The sequence below is a fragment of the Colius striatus genome, chromosome 15 (genome assembly GCF_028858725.1).
Source record: "Colius striatus isolate bColStr4 chromosome 15, bColStr4.1.hap1, whole genome shotgun sequence".
In the NCBI taxonomy this organism is placed as follows: Eukaryota; Metazoa; Chordata; class Aves; order Coliiformes; family Coliidae; genus Colius; species Colius striatus.
The window spans coordinates 13284496-13306506 of record NC_084773.1 but is presented as its reverse complement, the minus strand read 5'-3'; the positions used below and the strand labels follow the sequence as shown (position 1 = coordinate 13306506).

The window sequence follows — 22011 nt, the reverse complement described above, 5'->3', positions numbered from 1 at the left end:
TAATACATCACCACTACATAAAATGTATAATTCATGAACTGATACCCAGTCAGATGTAGCAGCCATGAAAAATAAGGCATCTTCAAATCACCAGCACTTCTGGAAAACAGGTGATGTCAACAACCCCATAAAGGTGGAATATGGTATTTTCAAGAAGTAAAAAAAAAATTCACTGCAGCTGCCTGTTATCTTTGCAATGTAAGATTTAAGAGTGGATGTAATATTTAGTAAGATACAAATTTTTTTTGAGAACAGTCAACAAAATCATTATTGGGTAGAAACAGGCAGCAAATGAGTTCTTACAGGCTCTAGAAAACAAACAGCTATATATCACGCCTATAGTATGGCACTAGCTCTTAGAAAGTAGTAGGGGTGTATACTGAAACAGTGATGTAGCTTATAAGTTTTGCTGAGAGCAGAATTTGGCAAATCTACAGTAGGTATATCAGGAGCTAGTGACACAATACAGGCAGACCCTCACAAATTCGCGTTTGCTTTGAGTCCTTTGTCGTGGACCAGAGTGCAAAGGACAAAAGATCCTCCCCCTGCACATTAGAGAGGTTATGGAGCACAGATAGAGCTATCAAGGGCAGATAGCCAGGGTGGGAGAAGAGTGACCTGTTGGATAGATACAAAGCAGCAGAAGGAGCAGCAATATCACCATTAAACTCTTTTTTCCCAAGTATTCCAGACCTCACCTACCTTGACAATTTCAAGGCTAGAGCAGAAGCAGCTGCCAGCTTAGATCCTTAGCTTCTTTTCTAAAACTGCTGAAGTATGCTTTCTCCAGAATGACAAAAGGTGAGGATTAGTGCATTGTGGGCATCTGCGAGATAGAAATTTGAGTAACATTGCTAACACACACCAAATATATTTGTTTGAAACAGCCCCATGCATTTACAACACATCATTGGAGGAATTTTCATTCAATTATCCATCGTTTCATTGTTCTGTACCAGGAATGTATAATTATGGATTGTGACAAATTTTAAGTTAGAAGAAAGATATTTTAAACAGAAAAGAATCTTGATTGTATATACTAGGAGCTGATGATGCTAAAGGAATGTTACCACTCTAAATAAAAGGTAAAAAAATAAGATTCTTGATGAATTCCAGTTGTTGGTTAAGATTACTCAGTATTACAACCTTTCCTTCTTGGATTTTACAGAACTTGACATTAGATATTAATATATTTCTTCTCATAGAATATTCTACTCTCACATATTCAAGTAATTTGCCTCCATCCCCTTCAAGTTTTTCTAAATATTTATTTAGATTTGCATAATTTTCCTAATTCTCAGAGCACTGTTAAGGTCTCCTCAAGATCTTGTTATTCATGGCAAGTGCTTCACTCTGAGACTGAATGATTGGCATTCACAAATCTAGGAGCTGGGAAGCTGGAAGTAGAATTGGAGCCAGGCTTTGGGACTCTTCTTTGTTGTGGAGGTTCTCTTTGGTGGTGTTCTCCTTTTGTCTTGTCCTGCAAGCTCTACTAGCTCTTCAGTGACAGCCTCACTAGCATTGAATCTGGAAAGCTGTATTGAAAAACAATCTGAGCCACAACATGCAACATTCTATTTTAAAATGCAGATGAAAGACTGCTTTCTTCCAGGCAGATGCACAATTTTAATATGAGGATGACTGAAGCCATGGAACACGACATGCATTAATAGAAGCCAAAAAAGTAGTATATAAATTCGTGGATTAGCTTGTCAGCAATTTAAACAATGCAACGCCAGATATCCTCGGTATCATTTTATAAACAGACAAAAAATATATCCAAAACAAGCCAGAATCCGTACAACATATTTACTTGGAGAAGGAACTGAGTGGATTTGGGAGAGAGTGCATAATAGGTGCCACAGACTGAAAATGAGGGAACAAAAATACTTTGCATCTGCCATGGCTGGATTGTCAGTGTATAGAGATCACAGCAGGAAAAGCAGGAAAAGCCAGTAAATCTCTCCTTTTTGTAGCTCTTTACAGAGATCTTTTTCACATTTCAGCTCAGTGCCAATGGACTCACACTTGACTTTGTTGACTCAGTATTACTCCAAAGCACTCCTACTCATCCTCAGGGGAAATGCTGACATGATTGGTAACATCTTGCACAGAAGTCACAGGAGAAAGTGGTTTCATTCTTGTCTCAATCATCTCAGGCTATATCCGGAAAAACTCTTCACAAGCCCGTTGAGCCTGATCCTGCTTTGCATGCCATCTGACAATCACTATTCTAACGGCTTCTAGCAGCCCTAAAGCCTGTTAGCCAGTCACTGACAACAAGCCTTCCCCTTATAGCAGGTATTACATTACCCCAGGAAAAGAGACATTTCTAGTGCACCCTGAATGCCTGCAGCCCCAAGCTGTTAGCACAGCCTCTATAGACACTGGCAGACAAATCAAGGGATGTGAGGGTTTACTAGGAACTGCAGCAGAAGGGTACTTGTGGCATGAAAGACAATCTTTATGCCACCTTCACAAACAATTACAAATTAAGTTCTGGCTCTTTGCATGGGACTGAAATATAAAAAGAGTATTTTAAAAGGATACAAGAGCAAAGAAGCACTTTGTACCAGCTTGTCCTGTTCTCCCTGTTGTGATCTCCACACATTGGCATGCTGGCCTTGACAGATGCAAAGCACTTTTTGTTCCTTCCCTCTCATTTTGCAATGGTGGCACACACTACAAAAAACACTGCAAATGTATTAATCAATTACTCTCAAATATCCAACTCCTCCTTGGAGGAAACAGATGTCCCACAAACTTGTCACTGCATGTGGTGGGATGTCTTTGCAAAGAAAGTTATTTGGTTGTTTTTACTTATATTAAATAATCAGAAGTAAAAGCTACATGTAAGGTTTGAGCAATAAGACAGGCTTGGTACCTTTAGGTAAAAATAATTTTCCAAGCATCTTTAATAAAAATATTTACTATGGTTTAATACTTTCCCTTTTTTTATATCTATCCAAGATAGAGTGCAGATCACATCTTGGGGGGTATTAATTCCAAGAAATGAAAAGACAAATTAGACTCTTGGCATCTAGTCTGCTCCATGTTCAAGCCACCATGTCACATTACCCCTTTACATAGTTTTGTCTTAAAAGGCATCACAATTATTTTTGTCCCCACATCTCTCACAGGAAAGCTGTTCCTGAATTTTTCTTCATCAACAACTAAAAGCGTCCTTCTACTCTCCAAATTTAATTGTATTCATGATTGCTTTATACTCATTTGTCCTTTTGCCAACACTGCTCTTTAGCTTCAGCACTTCTTTTGCTTCCTCAGTCATTTCCCATACGTGAGCTTGCAACTTACTAGTTGCCAAATGACCTTGCACCATATAGCCATGAATTTCATCTGATTTCAGCAACTCCAGGCTTTAGTTCATCCAGTTCTTTCTATCTGATAGGCTGCTCCTATTCAGAGTTCTGTCATCTATATATTTTATGGGTACACATCTCCTTTTTGGGATAATATTAACAAAAGTACCAAAAAAGATTAATCAGGAGTCCACTCCTCAAAAATTGTACTCTAGCCCTTCATCTAAAACTTTCCAGTGTCTCTTATGGTTCTCAATACCTTTACATCATTCTTTACTCACTTCTTAACTTTCTGTCTGATGAGCATTACCCTTAATTTTCTTAAGAGATGCCAAATCACACACACAACTACAGTCCAGCCAGAGTAGTCCAACTGCATTTTGTTATATAGAAAATGAGTTATCTTATCAATGATGTCCCCATAGATTTATCCTCAACATATTCCATCAAATCAGTGTTGAGCAGTAGCCAAAAAGACAAGTTGCTGAAAGACTGTTTGTGAAAATGCCAGGTGCTATTCAGCCCAGTTCACCTTCATTGTTCATAATCCAAACCTCTATTAGTGGCAAATGTGACATCAGTGCCAACGCTTGTCACTGCTGAGCAAAAAAAAACTCCATCATCACTTGGACCTGAGTAACCCAATTTATCTCAGTGGCTACCCAGGGGCAGAGAACCTCCTCATCTTCCCTGGTTTTAGATTCAAGTTATACTTAGGTGCAAAGTATTCTGTAGCAGTCAGAACATTGCATCTTCAGCAGCAAGCTCCAAAAAGAACAAAAAACTCAGCCAGGGAAGGGCAAGGTAAAAACCTGATCTATTTTCCCCAGTTCATAATGACATTCATGAAGAACTGGGCCCATAAACAAAGTGTAGTTTCACGTCATCATAATGTTGCTGGTGTACAGGACTCCTGTGAACAGCTGTCTCCTGAGCTATGCCAGTTTCATTTGTCCTAGGTAGTTATCCCTTTGGGATATATTTTCTTAGGAAGAATCTGAAAATACAGCAGAAGGTGATAATGAAATGTAGTACTACTGTAAAACCCAACATTAATTAAAAAAGATTAAGAGATATCACAACAGAGGCATTTATATGCAGCCCACTGCAAGAAACCTTAAACCACAACAATATGAAGTTTAAATAAATGAAAAAAAACAGTATCAAAACACCAAACAAAAATCTGACAAGTTGGATGAGCAACATCAAACTATATATCGACTTTTTTTTTTCTATCTTGTCAGTAAAAATAAGATGAAAAGTGGAAAGAAAGAAAAACAAAGCCCCACAGTAATCAGAACAAATAAAGGCTCTGTTTATCCTGTCTCAGTACAAAAGAATACAGGAAATGTCAGAATAAAAGAGACTCTTTTGACCCATCACAACCAATATCTTGTCTTTTAATACTTCATGCTACTTAAGAGGAAATACTGTGGACTTTTCCTTCATTGTACAATTTATGTGATGGAGAGATTAAGAAATTCCACTGTGAGTACAGACCCTGGAGTCCTCTTCCAAGCTTGAACAACAAGACTGCATAGCAGTCAGAGGAAACTTGATGAAAGTTTGGAAGTATACAACATAGAAATTGGCTCATCTGTTGTTTTTTTCATAAAGATCCACAATGCTCAAATAAGGAGTCTACAAAATCTCTATTGATGAAGTATTTTTGGGGCTTAGGAGAATGGGTTGTGAGCTGATTCTCAATTTTAACATATTTACCCAAGAACTGTCTTCTCCAAATTGCTGTGTTTTCTGAACTGAAGGTGTGTTACTCCATCCTACTGAAATAAAAGCTTAAGCTGATGGAGATATTATACATATGTACCTCTCAGAGAAATTCTTCTTTCCTAGAAGTACAAATAGAGACAGAATAACTAATGAATTTCACTCATTTATTTGAACAGTATTTGTATCAGAAGATCAGTGTACAAATTAGAGAAAATTCAGAGTTCATGTACATGGCTGAAGGAGGAAGCATTCTGCTGGGAAATTTTCAGAGATCCACAAACAGTAGTGGATACAACAGTGACCACACAGTTAAATTACCCTGCATGATGTAATCTAAACATGTTCCTTAAAAGGTCACTATCTGAAGAGGAATGCTAAAAGGAAGTGCAGACTGGCCTGGCACTGGGGCAAATAGGCTCCATGGCAGCTGTTACCAAGTGAAGGCTAAGCAGGCAGCAAGGCACACCATGTCTCACTTCCTTGTAACTCAAGAAAGAGAAGAAATATCGACAGAAAATTTCCTAGGTCTTCTTTCTCAGCTTAACTAGTATTTATAATTTTAATAGCTCTCAAAACATAACATGGCATTTTGTGAAACACAGTATAAACTAGAAAGACAAGAGATTTCCAGACTACGTGAAATGACAGTCTAGAAAGATGTAAACCAAACCAATTCAGAACAATACAATACAAACAGACAGGCAAATGGACATTTGAGCTGAAAAGGAGCTTTACACAGGAGGGAAGGGAGGCCACTTGCTATAAATCAACTGTCAGGCTGCTCCAAGTGCGAGCAATGGTATGCAACAGGGCAAAGACAGGAATGGATGAAGGAAATTACAGTAGTATTCCCATATAAACAAAAGCTATGTCAGTGAGGGTCCTTTAAAAAATCTAGTGCACATTGAATGCTCTCCTAAATTAAATCAATTCAGCTCCCAGAATGATGCTCCTAAGATCTTGGTGTTTCAATTTAAGACAGGAGACTTAACCACACCTTGTGCTTAGGGCATTTAAAAGATGAAGAGATGTCCATATGTTCCAATTTCCTACTCCAAGATACAGTAAGAATCTCTTCACTGGAATACATTGTACCACGTAATGAGGTTAAGTTCAGAACATAGAAGGTTCATATTAAAAGACAAACATATGCAGCAGTGTGCACCACAGCCTGAGCTACAGCTCACAGCAGAACAGGACCTGGCTGAGTTCCTGTGTGACCTACTCTAGGTGGTCCTGCTCTGGCAGTGGGGTTTGGACTAGATGATCTTTTTAGGTCCCTTCCAGCCCTTGAGATTCTGTGATTCTGTGAGTTGTCATAGTTTTCCCCAATTTTTTATCCAAGCACTTGCTAAACACACATGATACCTCTCCAGGGTTTTAGCAGCTGTAGGCTGCACAGCAGCCTAAAATGATTAGCCAAAGAAAAACCATAACCCAGCAGCTCAGGTATCAACAGCAGGTGAACTACAGATAAAACCTTATAACAAACACCTTTATTGTCTATTCATTACTTTCACAGTGTTTCCTACATAACCATAATTCCAATCCAGACCTTGGAAGTACAATGGGCTCAGGCCACAGATGGGCCAAAATTAATGACACACAGTTTCTTGCTAGTTTTACACTACCTGTGATTTTTGAGTCATAGTGTCTACAGCAAATGATATGGGGGTTTTTTCTGTAAAACTAGAAGAAAGGGGAAAAAAATTCTTCCCATAGTACGTCTAAAACCAGTTTCCTCTGGCAGCTAAGGGAACTTGTGTGGCTCAATTTTGCCCTGAGCAGGCAGATAACTGCTTTCTGTATGTTACACTCACAGCTGGATGCTTCATATACCTTTACAACTTTAGACTCTTCAGTCTAAATCTCAGTTTATAACTGGAATTTCTTCTAAGGCGTTAGTATAACTCCTATCACAAAGGATTGGAACTTTTCAGAGTTATGTAACAAATTTAAAGATGACTTCAGGTTAAACCATATATAATGAACTATGCATTTTCTGTTGGTTACAGAACTCCTCAATAGCTTTTTAACCTTTCTTTTGCTATCATCATCTCTCTTTTGTCCTTGTTCTATTAACTGTTTTTATTTAATAACCTGTAGCTGAGTTTTAGTATTATTGTTTTCCTTATCTCCAGTACCCAAGAACTCTAATCAATGTAATCCAGTGTATGATAAAAATACATTGGATGTGATTTCTTTGAAAATCCCAAGGTAAAATAAGAAAGCTAAATAAATCTTATAATTGATTTAACTCATTCCTTCCCCTGGCAAAAGAAGGACAGTACCTTTCAGGAGCAAAACCAAGGAGGTGAACAAGATGATCATGAGACAAGACACAGCAGGACTCATCAATGGCTCAGCACTTTCAATTCATGTATTTCATCATGCTGTGATAGGTTACAGGGGTTTTAATAATTGTTCTTTGTAGACATTAAGATGCACTTCAAGGAAGAAGTAAGTATTCAATTATTTTCTTGTGAAAAGGCTACAAAGTTTCACAAAGAAATGCTATGATTAAAAAAGCTGTCACTTCAAGGAAAGATCTTCTTTGACTAGTATGCCACTATAAAAACCAGGATCAAATTGGTTTCCTATTACCTTCCTAAAGGCTTTTTGAAACCATCAGGAGGTGTTAGTTCATTTTTGACAAGTGGGGCTGTACTTCTTATTTCCTTCTCTTAGAGAAGATCTGTAAGCTCATTTTAATTCCCCAAAAACCAAGGACTTTGATGTGTCTGCTCTGGCTCATAGATTCCCCCCATTTTTAAAAAAGAAAAAGCACAATGAAGCCTTACAGAGTAAATGGCCAAATGGGTTTTGGAGCTGAGTTCGCCACAGCAGTCCCTCCTGGAAACACCTCCACCGGCCCTAGGTGACACAGCACCATTTCACAGGGCCACTCTCTGCCTCGGGTACCCAGCGGTACATCCATCGGTGAACAGCACTGCCTTCGGTGCCAGCTTTGGCCAGGTTTTATTCACTGACGACCACGGAGGCCTGCGGGCAGCCCGGCCTTTACAAGGAAATCCCTATCATCCTCTGAAGAGCCGACGACGAAGGAACCCGAACTGATGGGCGAGGCGCGCTGCCAAACCGCTAACCGCCGCTCGCCATGGCTGACCGCTCGAGCCACGCCTCGAGTGCAGCCATTTTAAAGACACACACACCTCCCACCCCTTCCCTCGTTCCGCTGCCGGTGCCCGCCTACTCCCTAGGTGCGGCTTCGTCCCAGGCCACCCCTGCCCAGGTGAGACCCGCGGCTGAGCGGCCGCGCTCCTCGGTGGTACCGGCGCAGCCCCGGCGGCCGGGAGGCGGAGGAGCCAGCCCGGCGCCGGGCGACGCGGCCTCGCCGATGTCGTTGCGGTGGATACGGGTCTGCGGTGTCTTATGCCAAAGCTCCTATGATCTGTTTTTTTGTTCTACAAGTGAAAAGCTTGACTTTAATTACTGTTATCTCCTTAACTCTGCGAGTTGTGTGTAAAGGCTGGATGTGTGGCTTTTCACAGAGGTACACCGGCAGTCTAGGTATAGTTTATTAATGGTCTTTTTAGTCATTTATTATGTTAACTTGTATTTTGAGAAAAATATATAGCAGTGTTAACAATATTCAATATTTAAATATTCAAGCTTTAAATATTCAATATGTGGAATTCATTTGTCTGGAAGATGCTAAAACCCTTCATCAGTGATGAACTGCTTTCCCTGGTGTGTCCCAGCCTACCATAAATCAACACTGGCTTTGAGCCCATGATGGTGAGTTATATGTATTAACAGTCTTGGGTCTAAGCCTGTGTTCCTCGCCAAAAATAGTATATTTGTGTCACTTTCCAATGCAAATTACTAGTAGGTGCAAATTCCCTCTATTTTGCTTCACACTTTTGACTGTGGAATAGTAAGTCTTAAATAAACACGGGTTTTTTTCAGTGCTGGGTTATTGATCAGAAAAATGTATTCATGTAGTTATGTAAATAATCCAAGACTGAGGCTGTCCATCCTTGTCTACCTTGGCATTAGAACAGTGCTGAATAATGAGTAACTTAAAGAAACATAAAGGTCTGTTTACATTTACTGTTTGTGAAATACTCTTGTTTGAAACTTACTAGGGACAAATGGTTTGCATTGTAGAGCTACATAAACACAAAATGTTATTGAAACATTTGAATGTGAAACATTCAAGAAAAAACATTCAGAAGAAGATGTCATAAGGTGGAGCTGTTTTTGCAGAGTCCTGAGTGGTTTTTGTGAATGGAAGGATTAGAGGGCCCTTTGGACTGATGCCACTTTTATTTTTGGTGTAGGAAACATTGTGAAACTAATAATTAAAGTCAGTGCACAAATCAAGACTTCACAAGGTAAATCCCAATAGGAATATAATCTTCCAAAGATAAATATATTTCATTGTCTCTTAACTTTATAAACTACATTTTTGAGGATTTTTCATTGACTGACACTTTAAGCCTGTCTTTCCAGTTGGTCTGATGTACTAAAGTAAACAATTCAGGGCAATAAAAAGTAAGTTTGATATGTGCCTTAAAAATGAGAGTTTATAGTTTTCTGTGTTTGATATGTGCCTTAAAAATGAGAGTTTATGGTTTTCTATAAAGGTGTCATAAAACATCTGTTTATTTGACAATTATTCTGAAAATTGAGGACTTATATTTCAAGATGCTGTTGATTTTTCTGAAATAGTCCCTCTGGATTTTTAAGCACTCTTGATTTCTAGAATTTCTGGAGAGACTAGGAGGGAAAAAGATGAAAAAAGGGAAAATTATTGCAACTGTCAATTTTCCACACCATTATCTCTTATTTGTAACCATAGGTTACTATAACTAAAGACAATAATACTTGATGCATAATGATAGCACTTCTTAGCTTATCTCAGTAATTACATGTCAAATATGTCATTCACTGAATGTGTTCAGTAGCTACCAGTCTTAATAGCAAAAGGAATTTCTAGTCTTCATTTATAGTAACCTAACAGAAATCAGGAAGCTACAAATAAACAATGTATAAGCAAAAATGTATTGCAGTGTCACTTGCAATGTTTTTTGCCTTTATGAAAAACAAACTGACATTTCACCGATGTGGTTACAGTAATCAGCTGTAACTGAACTTTATTTCACAATTGGAAATTAGAAGATTTGTACAGTTAGTATGAGAGTCGTAGTCGTTCCGGAGGTGTTCATCACCCCATAGTTTTTCTATTTCATTTTACTACTATATACCTCCTAAATGTTGCCTCTTCATATATCTCACTACCCTTTTCTGTGATCAATCATAGAATCACAGACTGGTAGGGGTTGAAAGGGACCTCTAAAGATCATCTAGTCCAACCCAATGATCCATTGTAAAAATCATTTAACTATTTGATCGTCTTTTCTATCATAAGCATAGCAAATGAATGAGAACTTTTCAGTTCAGATATGTACTTCCTCCACTTAAGAATTAACCAGTAGCAGAAGGGGAGGGGGGGTGTTGTGTACGTGATGTCAATATGTGTCTTTGTGGTGTTTTACCAGTGCATGTATGTTCTTTCTGTGCTCAGAGTCAATGGATAACTATTTCCATAGAATACAGCATGGAGATAGATTAGTGATGTCAAGCCAAAGCTAATAAGCACTGCTGAGAGGCAAAGTGAATTAGCACAGTATTGAACCCAAGTTAATATATCAACAGGGCTTCCACTCACCACTTGCTGTATGCAGAGCTATTTGCATCTTCCTTCAAAATTGTGTAAGGTGCCATCAGTGGGCTGGCTCTTCTGAAAGCCAGGAATACTTACAAGAAAACAGTGAGAAAGCAAAAGTATTCTTTTTGATGTATTGTGTGTAATTTTGACTACGGCAGTGTCTGTAATTACCATAGCATTCAACCTTGCTAAGTAGTTTTAGCCTTTGCATCCAGAAAGATGCTGTGATAATGAAGGTGAAATTTGGCATCTACATACTAAACACTAAATGTTTGTTTCAAAATATATAGTTTGATTACAGTCAGCAGCAGACTTCTGATGTAAATATTAGTAGTCTCTGGAAGAGATTAGTTATTCCTTCCAGTCTCAGAACTGTATAATTTTTGTACAGTAACTCTTATACCAGGATCTCTAACATTTATTTAATCTTAATATTTTTCCCTGACGTGATAAGGCACAACAGAACTGCAAAATATGTAAGGATTGTGTTAGGTGTATGATGCTTGACAGATTTTTCAAGTGTGGGTTTTAGAGTGATTTTTAAAGCAAAAGTGAAAAGGCTTTTCTCCAAGGAAAAAACAATGTCTTCCTTCACACCTCCCTCACTTAAAAATAGTAATAAATAAAAACTGGGGGATGGTGAAATCCTTAGTCCTAGGAAGGGCAAATGCCTCATAGTGTGGATTACAATAGTACACCCACTGTAAATATGTACCATGGAAGGGTGTGACTCTGCCTCTCTTTCGCTGCCAGTCCTTCACACTTTTCCTACTCTGGAAAAGTGAATGAAACCAGTGGGTCACTCTGAGACTAGTCCCACTGTGCAACTACTTCTCACTAAGACATGATTTTTGAGTAGTTCTACCTTGTTTACAGGGTGTAGATAATGGCAAAGGCTGCAGTAGGCTGCAGACAAAAAAAGCAAACTGATTTCCAAAATAATTGCTCTGTATGTAAAGTGAATGTATACAGAAGGAAGAAATAATACAATCACTTTAGAAGGCACATTCTTTAAAAGGCATTTCTAAAATGTCTATTTCATAATTTAGTATAGTTCAATATAGCTATTAGTCATTCTTAAAAATAAACCAACTATGCCAAGAGGACAAGTGGGAAATTTCTATAGAAAATCATCTAAAATGCAGAATAATGCAACTGTTGTGTTAGGTGTGCAGTAGCAGTATTGCAGCCTTAAAAAAAAAAAAAAGAGCGATTAAAAATAGTTTGAGTCTTGTTTTCAGCCCTGAACTGAATCATGGAACGTAGGCAAAGTATGTAAAAGAAATGAGACACGATCTTGTGAGAGGATTTTTCTGTGAGTTGACAAGTACTTTTAGTTTTCACAATTAAGGTGCAAGTTTCTTATGACCGGTTCTACTTGTCTTTGGTGATTGACAACTACCTTTTATGTTCAGGGCTCTTCATTTCATGTTGTCTTCAGGTGAAACTGCATCCATGCAGTGGGAGGCTTCCAGTATCTGTCCCTTTGCTTTCGACTCTCCCGAGTCTTCAACTGCAGATGTCTCTTAATTATATTGAATTCAGCAGCCCTCAAATAACTGAAGTGGTCAAAGAAGAATGCTGAATATGAAAGAATATAATTTGTCCAGAAGGCTCTGCCAAATATCTCTAGATAGAGTGGCTCCTATTGCAACTATTCCATATGTCTCTCTTTTTCTGTATTAAATGTTAAGCTGCCGTTTAATGGAGTCTAATGTTTGCCAGTGGGCATTAGTGTGGGCACTTGATAACAAAGAATAATAAAAAAATATGTGTACTGAAGAGGATTTTCAAGCATATTTAAAGCATGAAAAAGACTTCATTGTTAAAAATAAAGACTCACATAAAATTACTAGTTTTATTTGGAATATAGGAAAAGGCAGCCCTGAGTATTGGATGCATGAAGAGAACATTTTCCAAGATGGTGTCAATGTTAGTATTTTTTTAATCATAATTCCTTGGCAGTAGCTCTTAGATGCAGTTGATACACATTCTGAACTCATGACAAGTATTTCATATTGGTATTTCTATTTTTTAAAATATGGTTGGGGTTTTGTTGTAGGATTTTTTCGTGTCAAATCCTATATAATTTTTTTTGTTTCTTTTCAGCACAGTCTGTAAGTGCCTTTACTGATTGAGAAGCTGAAATTATTTTTTGCCTGTGAAAGCTGGAAAATGTTCAAAAATCAGTATCAGGTAAAATAGAAATAGTTTTGTTGGTTTTGGTTTTTGTTCTTTTTCTTACACTTTCATTTCACCTCTGAGAGAACTCAATTAAAATTACTTATTCTAGGGGCAAAAGGTCCAGATACAAAAATATTTTGCAGTGTTTCATTATTCAGTATTTTTATAGAAGTGTTGTGAAATAGTGGGTAGCTGCTAACACTGTCAGGTTGAGAATGGACACCAGCATGGTGTTACCAGTGCCTGTTGATGTGTACTTAGCCTTGTGAGCCAGGGAAAGCACACCATCTGCTCCCAGGCAGCCAGGGAGCAGCCCAGCTCCCAAGGTATAGTCAGAAAAGGAGGAACATATTCCACAGTACTCCTTCAGATTTATTTTCCAATCCTCTAGTAAAGCCAAATATTGTCTATATGGATTGCCATATTATAGTAGTCTAGAAGCTGTTGCTATATTCTAATAGTCTAGAAGCTGTTATTAATATTCTGCTGTATGACTCATCAGTAATACTGAATGTGGTAACAGCCTGATGTGTAGAGGGATTATTCTTATGTACTTATCTTGACCATTCATTATTCTGTGCTGAACCTTTGGTTGCATGATGTATCCTTAAACCATTTTGTCACAGGGTGGCCCATTTGTTGAAATATTCAGTGCTCAAGGCAAGAACCCAGAAGCAAAATGGAAGATTTTTGGCAATCCATCAGCTATATGGAAAGTAAGCTTTTAAAGGAACTTATAAAACTTAGAATATAAACCAGAAAAATGTGAATGAAGCTTAAAATTAGAAGGGCTTTGACCTGCCTATGGAGTTGTCACTTGCAGTTCTGTCATTATGACAGACTAAATAACTACTTAAATTAGTTCTTTATGTCTGCTTGCAGACTAGGTTGGTTGCAGCAATTACATAGTTTTAATATTTTAGAAAGTGATTTCATTATTCTGATACCTAATGGATTGAGTTGTGCCAGTTGGCTCATAGGTCCTGTTTGTCAGCATTATTTGTAATAAAACATGCAAAGACATATTTGTGTGGATTATATTATTAACATCAAATCTGAACTACTGTCATACTTGCAGTGCCTTTTGTGACTTAAAAAAAAAAAAGTAGCTTTGAGTGTCAATAGCATAGTTGGTTGTGAGGAGAATCTTTCAAGATTCTTATGTTTGTTTATTGATCCTTTTTATAGGAATATGATAAAGAAGTAAAAGGCTTTGTTTTTATACTTAAAGGAAGCAGTCAAATCAATAAAATGCAGCTACCAAAGGAAACTAGACAAACATGTAAGTATCAAAGAATTAAATGTCTGTGATGTTCTGATTATGAAATCAGTCATCTTAGAATGTAAAACTTACATTATTCTCCCTTTGGGCATAATTCAGCGTTAGCAAAGTTATTTTTTGTTCACTTTTTAGCAGGTCAGTTACAATTAAGTAAAAGCTATAGAAATGCCATATCAAAGTAAGTATTGTAGGGAAGATCCTTGTTAATACATGTCCTAGTCCTGATAGATTCACCTCTGTACCTGATACTGCAACAAACTGCTGTCTGGCAAATGTCTTCTGACTGCTTTAACACTTACTAAAGTCAACAATTCTATTGACTTTACAGAATGTGAAATAGTTTCCTTTCCCCTTTCTCATTTTACCTTGTAAAGTATTTTTTACTTTTATGTAGCAAATAAGCACTAGCAGTATAAGGAAGTTAGACCAAATTTTCAGCTGCATTTATGTAATCAGTCTTTGGGTAGTATGGAGTGTTTCCCCAGGCCGTCTAATGCACTAGAATAAACCAGAATAAAAGCAGTTTGTGTTTCTCTGGGCATGCAGCAATCATCATAATTTACACCTTAAACTCCACTGCAGGATTTTGTACCTTATAAGGCCCGTAGTAATGAATTGAGCTGGTTTAGAATTAACTGCTTGATTTTGAAGAAAAATTGAGATTATTATTTTAGTCAAATGAAACAGGAATCTTCTAATACACTTCTCATGCAGGCTATATAATTAGATTTTTTTTTTCAAACAAATACAGAAAAATAAATAAGAATTTGTGTAGTCTAGTCATGCACTAAGGCCTTGAAGATTAGTCTGATTTTTATAAATTAGATTTGCTATTATCTTCAGTGTAATAAATACTAGTCTAATTCATCTTTCTGAGAAATCCAACTTTGTTTATCACCAATGTTACAATAAACTAATATAGGCTAAAATGAGGATTGAGAATTAGTGTTGTGGATTATCACTGCTAAGAAATGATTGATTTTAAATTTACTTTAGCTAATGCTACGATATTAGTCAAATTTCCATCTGTCACCATTTTGTGTCTCTCTGTCTCTACGTCTCTTGAGGTGTATGTAGCTCAAGTATTTATGTCAAGTATACAGTCTCCCAGTTGTATTGTAATCATGACATACTCTTCCAACTTAGAAGATGTTATATATACAAAAAATGTAGTTGAAAATGTAAATGACATTTGACCCACAAAAGAAGGAAGTTCTGAATTGGCATTCTTTAGGAGAGGAGCTAATGTTGCTGTTGAGTCTTGTTAAGTCAGTGTAGAGCAGCCCGTAGCTTCCCTGACGGAATAACTAAGAAATCAACATACATTTTAATTCATTCAGCTTTGTACTATCTGGTTTCCCTTGATAGGGAGATACCTGAATTCTGAAAGATTTCTTGTGTTTGTTCCCTCAGTTAAGCTCCTTTGCTCTTGTTCTAAAAATCAGAAGCCTGATCTGAACTGCATTTTTACCCAAGGATTTTTTGAAATTAATAAGGCATACATTGACACAAGCATTCACACAAGTTTCATGTGACTAATATAATCTTCATAGGAAAGTATTACTTTGTTTTGTAATTTTTATGGGATATTTGGTGTCTGCTTTTGGAACACAAGAATTCTAAGTAAAAAAACAAAGTTTCTTTTGTTTTCATGAGAATTCCAACAACAACATGGATGGGACTTATTAAACTAACAGTTTAATTGAAGTTTTAATTAGTTTTCTTCAGATTTTTTGTGTGTTCATATGTTGTGTGGACCTTGGGAAATAGTATTGCAGGAGCATGTCTATATGATACAAAATTAAAATGCTTGATGATGAAATGTGCATCTGCACACACAGAGGATATGTATTTAAATGTTTTTCCTGTTTCTAGTGGGACTGATCCAGCAATTTCTGACACTTCAGATTTTTGTGCCATTGGGACAAGACTTCTCCACAGAGTTACTGTAAGATGTATAAAATTTCCTTAAATACTTAATGTAAAACGAATCCCTGATAGCAGCCATTAATCGTGGTGGCAGATTTTTGCATTAAAGTGTGATGACTTATCAAGTCAATAAGAAGTAATTAAGCTAATGAGATAATTATTTCTCGGATGTTTTAAATACTGACATTCTTTTGAAGACTGAACAAACTCTAAAAATCATGACTGAAGATAGTGAAAAATCTGAAGAGATGAGACATGAGTTTATCAAACATATGAAATTACTGTCTCATATGAGATTCATGAAAATTCATAAGAGATTTATAAATAACTGTTCCAGGACTCTTTGGTTCAGAGCAAAAAGAAATATCTGTTCTTACAACTGAAGGTGGGAAAAAACAACCAACCAAATGGTAAAAAAAATAGGAAGAAAATGGAGTTGCTTAGTTGGTATCATTTATGTCCATTCTATAAGGAAAGAGAAGCACAACTGAAACACCTTTTTTTTCATAGTTCTATGTGGAATTATTATTATTGATAGAGTTTTAAACTTGGACAATTGTCAATCATTGACAACATTTCCGCTTTAGCGGCAGCAGCTGTTCATAACCACTACAACTCAGCTTTGTTGCCAAGAGAACACTTAAGATTTGAATTCTCAAAAGAGATGCTATGCTGTTAGAAACCCTGCAAGAAAAAGATGGGTTGAATGATATGCAATTAAACTGAGCAAAGTCAGTACAGAACTTTATTTTTGTTTATCATTCTACGACTTTGCATTCATCTGTACCCATGTCTGAGCTTTTCTTGGTTGTCTGAATTTTCAGGTGACTAGAGAAAAGGGAAATAACCCATGTAGGTTTAAGTCAGAGAAGACTGAATGAGATTCTGAGGAAATATGGTTCAAGCTATACTTTAGTAGATATACAGTGTTCATTGTAATGGGAATCATTATTTAATGAAGTTAGGATGGTATGCTGTTTTATGTTGCTGGGTAATTCTGTTATCTTATGTGCCTTCACCTAAGCAGAGTCATATTGGAATTTGTTGTTATTTTAACAAAGAGTATGCTAGTGTGAATTGAGTCATATTTATTAGAATTCCTCTGTGAATTTGTAACACTCCATGCAGGTATTCTAGCTTCAGTGTGCTATGAGTTAGTGGGTACTTATTACCACATCATGTAGCTCATATGATATATTCTTCTTTGACATGCCTAATTTCCAGCATAATTTTAGAACCTGAGCGTTGATAAAATCTTCAAAGGATAACTTAACTTATTTAGCACAGATCTTCACCAGAGAATATTCTTGCTTCTGCGTGGAGTAAGAAAATTTGAGAACACTGGTCTCAAAATACTTGTTTTAATGACAGCTTTGACTATGCGTCAAGATCTTGGTGCTGAAAAGACTAATGTTTTGCTAATGTAAAGTGAGAAAGTGTAGGCTGGGAAGCTGGTAATTGTTGAACAGACCAGAAAACTGCAGGTTTTCAAACAACATTGCTTTCTCTTTAATTTCCCTTCCTACCACAGCCATTATTCATTTTCTGCTATGTTTTCCTTTCAAGGAAGTTATCTTTGTTAACTCATTCTGGTTTGTTTGGTTTTTTTGTTTAGATATTAAAAGTGTCTCTAACAATGACTTTCTTGATGTCAAATCACCCTGAGTGAACTTTTCTGTTCTTTGAATTTCCTGAGTGTAATTCTGCTTACATTTTCTACTCCTATGGTTTTAATTGCACTGCTTCTAAAAGAGTGTAACAAAAGGGACAAAACAAACAGGATATGTCATACAGTAAGCAGAAAACAAGGACATAGATTTGCTTCTTATCGGCATTCTGTAGACAGATATCAGAGACTGACAGGTACAAGATTTCAGATTTTTCTGTAGTTTCACATTGAACTTGGTGCTTTTGGATACTTGTCATCCATCTATACCTCTTAACAAGAACCTCTTCTCCACCTTTTTTTCTCTTTTTGTTTTTTCATTAATTGCTTTTTTGATAATTGAGAGAGGACTCATTTTCTACCACCTCTCCTACCTTTCTTTGTCCTTTCTCTTTCCAACTCATATCTAAACTATACATTTTCTTCATGTTTTCTTCTCACCAATTCCCATTCTTACTATTACTTCATGTAATAATATGTATCCTACTTCTATACAAGTATAGAAGAAAATTACAGTTTTAAATACATATACTTAGTATTTGTGGTATACAGTTTGGGTAAACGTAGACTATATTACTTCATAATACACTATTATTACTCTATAAACTATTTCAATAGCAATAACTTTTATTTTTCACTTTAATTCTGTTTTCTGTCAGTTTCCTGATTCTAAGTCAGTATTGCCAGAGCCCGACACAAACCTTATTTCTCTCTCCTTCTCTTAATGTGCAGTGATCTCAGTGTTTGTTGATGAAGTAATCTCAATATATTTCCATAGACTTTTTACAAACAAATAGATCTTTAATTCAGTGCAACTGTTTCATTACTTAACTACTTATGTTGTAATCAAGTCATACTTATTCTGATAATTACAGGTGCATTCAAGGTAACTGGAGCTACTTGAAGGTGTATATGCCTAAAAAGTAGAATCTCATTTGTTCTTCATTTAGTGCAACTGTATGCAGAAGTTAATAAGACTTCTTTAAAAATAAATTTAATACTAATCTTTGTGTTAGAAAACTGTTAATTGGTGATATACCTATGAACTCCTTCAAGACTTGTAAAACAGTGTATTTTATTCTAGTAGACACATGATACTTCAGAAAAAAAGTAAAGACAAGTCCTTCTTACCTCACATGACTGCCATTAATTTTTTTATATTTCAGACATTTGGAAAGGAATCTCTTGCTTATAGTGGACAGAATATTGATTGTGTTGGTTCTTCCTAGAGTTCAATGTTCCAAGATGGTTTCTTACATAATCTGACTACTTACTAAACCTTTAAGTAGCTTCAAATGAAAACTGATAGCATACCAGGCCATCAAATTTACTTTATGTAAAAAACATTTTGCCAAGTTTTTTAATAGCTGCACATGATGCTTTATGGTACATTTCTTCCTCTCTCATTCTGCTTAGAGAAGGAAATACTAATTTTGTTTGAGTCTCATCCTCTCTTTTGCATTCTATTCAGTGATTGATCTAATCAACAAACAATGCCATTCATCAACTGAGCTAAACCCTCTAACTTGCTGCAGTTAACCAGTCATGCAAGATTCCTGTCATAAATACTGAATGTGCAAACAAGTGTTTAAATTCAGTGTTTTGCCTTTTCTTTGGAAGAAATTTAAGTAGAGTTTTAGATACTTAGTTAGGTGGCATGATTAGATGGGTATCACCACATTATGAATCAATGTATGGATCTGCCTAAAGATGTGTAAAATAGATTGTAGATTAAAAAATTGGTGAAGTATTATAAAATCACAGCTAAGGTAGAGAGCATGTAATTTATGCAGCCCTTTTGAAGCAAGAAACAGCAAAACTGTTAGGAGTGCTGAATGTAGCCATCTGTTGTAAATGTAGTAGCCAATTGTTAAATCCTCAATATTATGGATTTTGCTACCTTTCTGAAAAAACAAAAGTAACTCAATGTTTGAAAAAAAATATTTGTGTGTGAAAGAAAACAGCATCTGGCCTGTCTTGGCATTCTTCGTTTAATTCCCAATACATGGACATATGCAGGTGCTAGTACTTCTGCTTGGCATTTTGTCAAGCACATGACATTCATTCTTCTTAAACTACTGTAATGGCAGTCATTGTCGTACTTTTTCTGATATGTTTTTTTTTGTTGTTAGATATCACATGAAATTAGTACATCATGCTGTAATTTTTACAGCAAATGAGTATAACTGTTAATGTGAGAAAACAGACCTTCAAAATGTGCAGTAGCCTCAAAGAGTGGTCTGAAGTATGAACAAGGGCCAGGAGCTCTGTTTCTGGTTACGGACTGAAATTCTACATAGTTCTACTTGAACCCTTCTAGGTTGCTCAGCCTTTTTTCCCAGATTTTATACATTTTATGAGAGTAATATTTTATCAGTTTTCATTAATATGCAGGTTAGTGTGTGATGATAGTACAGATTTAATATTTTATGTACTATCCTATCACTGAATAAAGGCCAGTTTAGGGAGATAGCACTTTTGGAAAAGACAAAGTTCTCAGTTTTGCGTTTGAGCATTGAGACAGAACAGAATACAGTAAGAACAAAATGTATTCAAACTAGAATGTTCTGCCCTATTTTTTGATACACCACTTGTAATTCCTGTATCTCAAAAGATTCTGCAACGAAGGTCAATATTACAATCTGTCATGGGTCAGGAGAAGAGGTTCAGAAAGCTTGGAAATATTCAGACACAGTTGGTAGGTTTAAGCTTTTGAAAATTTGGCATTTTCCTAATGCTTTGGGTATCTCAAAATTAGCAAGGCCTGAAAACCACAGTTGCAGCTTATTTCATTCTGAGGAGTGATGTTTTCAATCATACATAGAACCTTAATGGGTTTATAAGACAAAGGGATGTTCTTGATTTGTTGAATAAATGAGAAGTCTGGAGTTTCAAATGCTGGAACACACCTGATAAGGTTTACAGCATTTTCTATAAAAGTTTAGCTAGTTATGTATAGATGAATCAGCAGTTGGAAAGGGCTTAAAATGTCCTCATTCCTAAAGTAGCTGTTTGTTAGAAAGTTTATTGCAAGGCTTGTGAACAGCACAGTAAAATATAGATTGTAATGTCATATTTCCTTTTTTAAACAGTTATTTCTATAAATATGTGTATTACTTTCAAATTTTTAGTAACTGGAACACACTGCATAGCTAATTTATTCATAGACACCATAATGCTATCATACTCATAATTTTAACTTTGCTGACAGAGATATGATAAATTATTCATGTTAATCTAAAGACCCAGCATGTTTTCGATACAGAACAATAAATAAATTAGAAGCACAAAGTAGATGCTAATTCTGTCATGTACTTCTGACAAGTGTTTGAAGATAGAGACTGAAGGTAAACTTTGTTGAACAAACTTAGATGGAGAGATTTGAAATTCTCATGTTTAGTAGCATGTTCCTTGAATTTTTTGTGAAGCAGAAGGGAAATACAGAAACATTCTTAAAAGTATTAGAGTATTAGGATTAAGGTTGCTAAAATGTTGAAAGTTGTATACTTCAGTAGTTTTGATAATCTCTGTTATAGTATCTTGTAAGAAGGTTTTAAGTTAAAAAAAAATATCAAACCCATCACATCTTTCTAGAGTTTAAACAAAGAAGACTAGTATGATCTATAATTCTGCCCAATGCATAAACTCTCAGATTCTGAATAGCCTATAAAGGCTGCTCAAAGGAGAATGTTGACAAATCAGAAATTCTCTCAATGTAGGCAGAGATCACCCTTGTCTGAATGTTATTGAGGCCTGTCATTTAAAATTCCACTGGCAGAGCAAACCATTAACTTTCTGCCAAATTAGTGCTACAAGAAGACAGTAAAAAATAAGAAAGTAAGTTAATGAAAATATCCTGTGGTTGTAATTACATTGAGGATTGTCAATGTGGTATGAAAACCTGCTACAGTCAACTCTTGACAGTGTCCTTTTGGTTGATTGAAAGCCAGGGTAGGTACTGTTTGCCTTAATGAGACTGTTCAAGTCTAAATAAATATATTTTTTTTAATTAGCTCACCTTAATTGTAGACAATTCTATTTGCATAGTCATCTTAATCTAGAGGTATTAATCTTCAACCCTTTAATGAAAGACATGTAGTTGGTTAAAATTAGAATGATCCCTTGTATTCTTTTTAGTCAGGTCTTAATGGCAAGTTTTTCCCATGAGCTCAGTACAGCTGATCATCCTCGCCTACATTTTGCC

General features: G+C 36.2%; 1 protein-coding gene across 1 annotated transcript in view; it reads left to right on the top strand.

The window, feature by feature from the left end:
- Positions 1–12915: 12915 nt before the first annotated feature.
- CFAP20DC (CFAP20 domain containing) overlaps positions 12916–22011 on the top strand; it is a 60706-nt gene continuing 51610 nt past the window's right edge. Inside the window, exons 1-4 of the mRNA XM_062008553.1 lie at positions 12916–12942; positions 13557–13646; positions 14119–14212; positions 16088–16160. Of these exons, the coding sequence (XP_061864537.1) occupies positions 12922–12942; positions 13557–13646; positions 14119–14212; positions 16088–16160 (278 nt within the window). The 5' untranslated portion in view covers positions 12916–12921. The remainder of the gene's footprint in view (positions 12943–13556; positions 13647–14118; positions 14213–16087; positions 16161–22011) is intronic.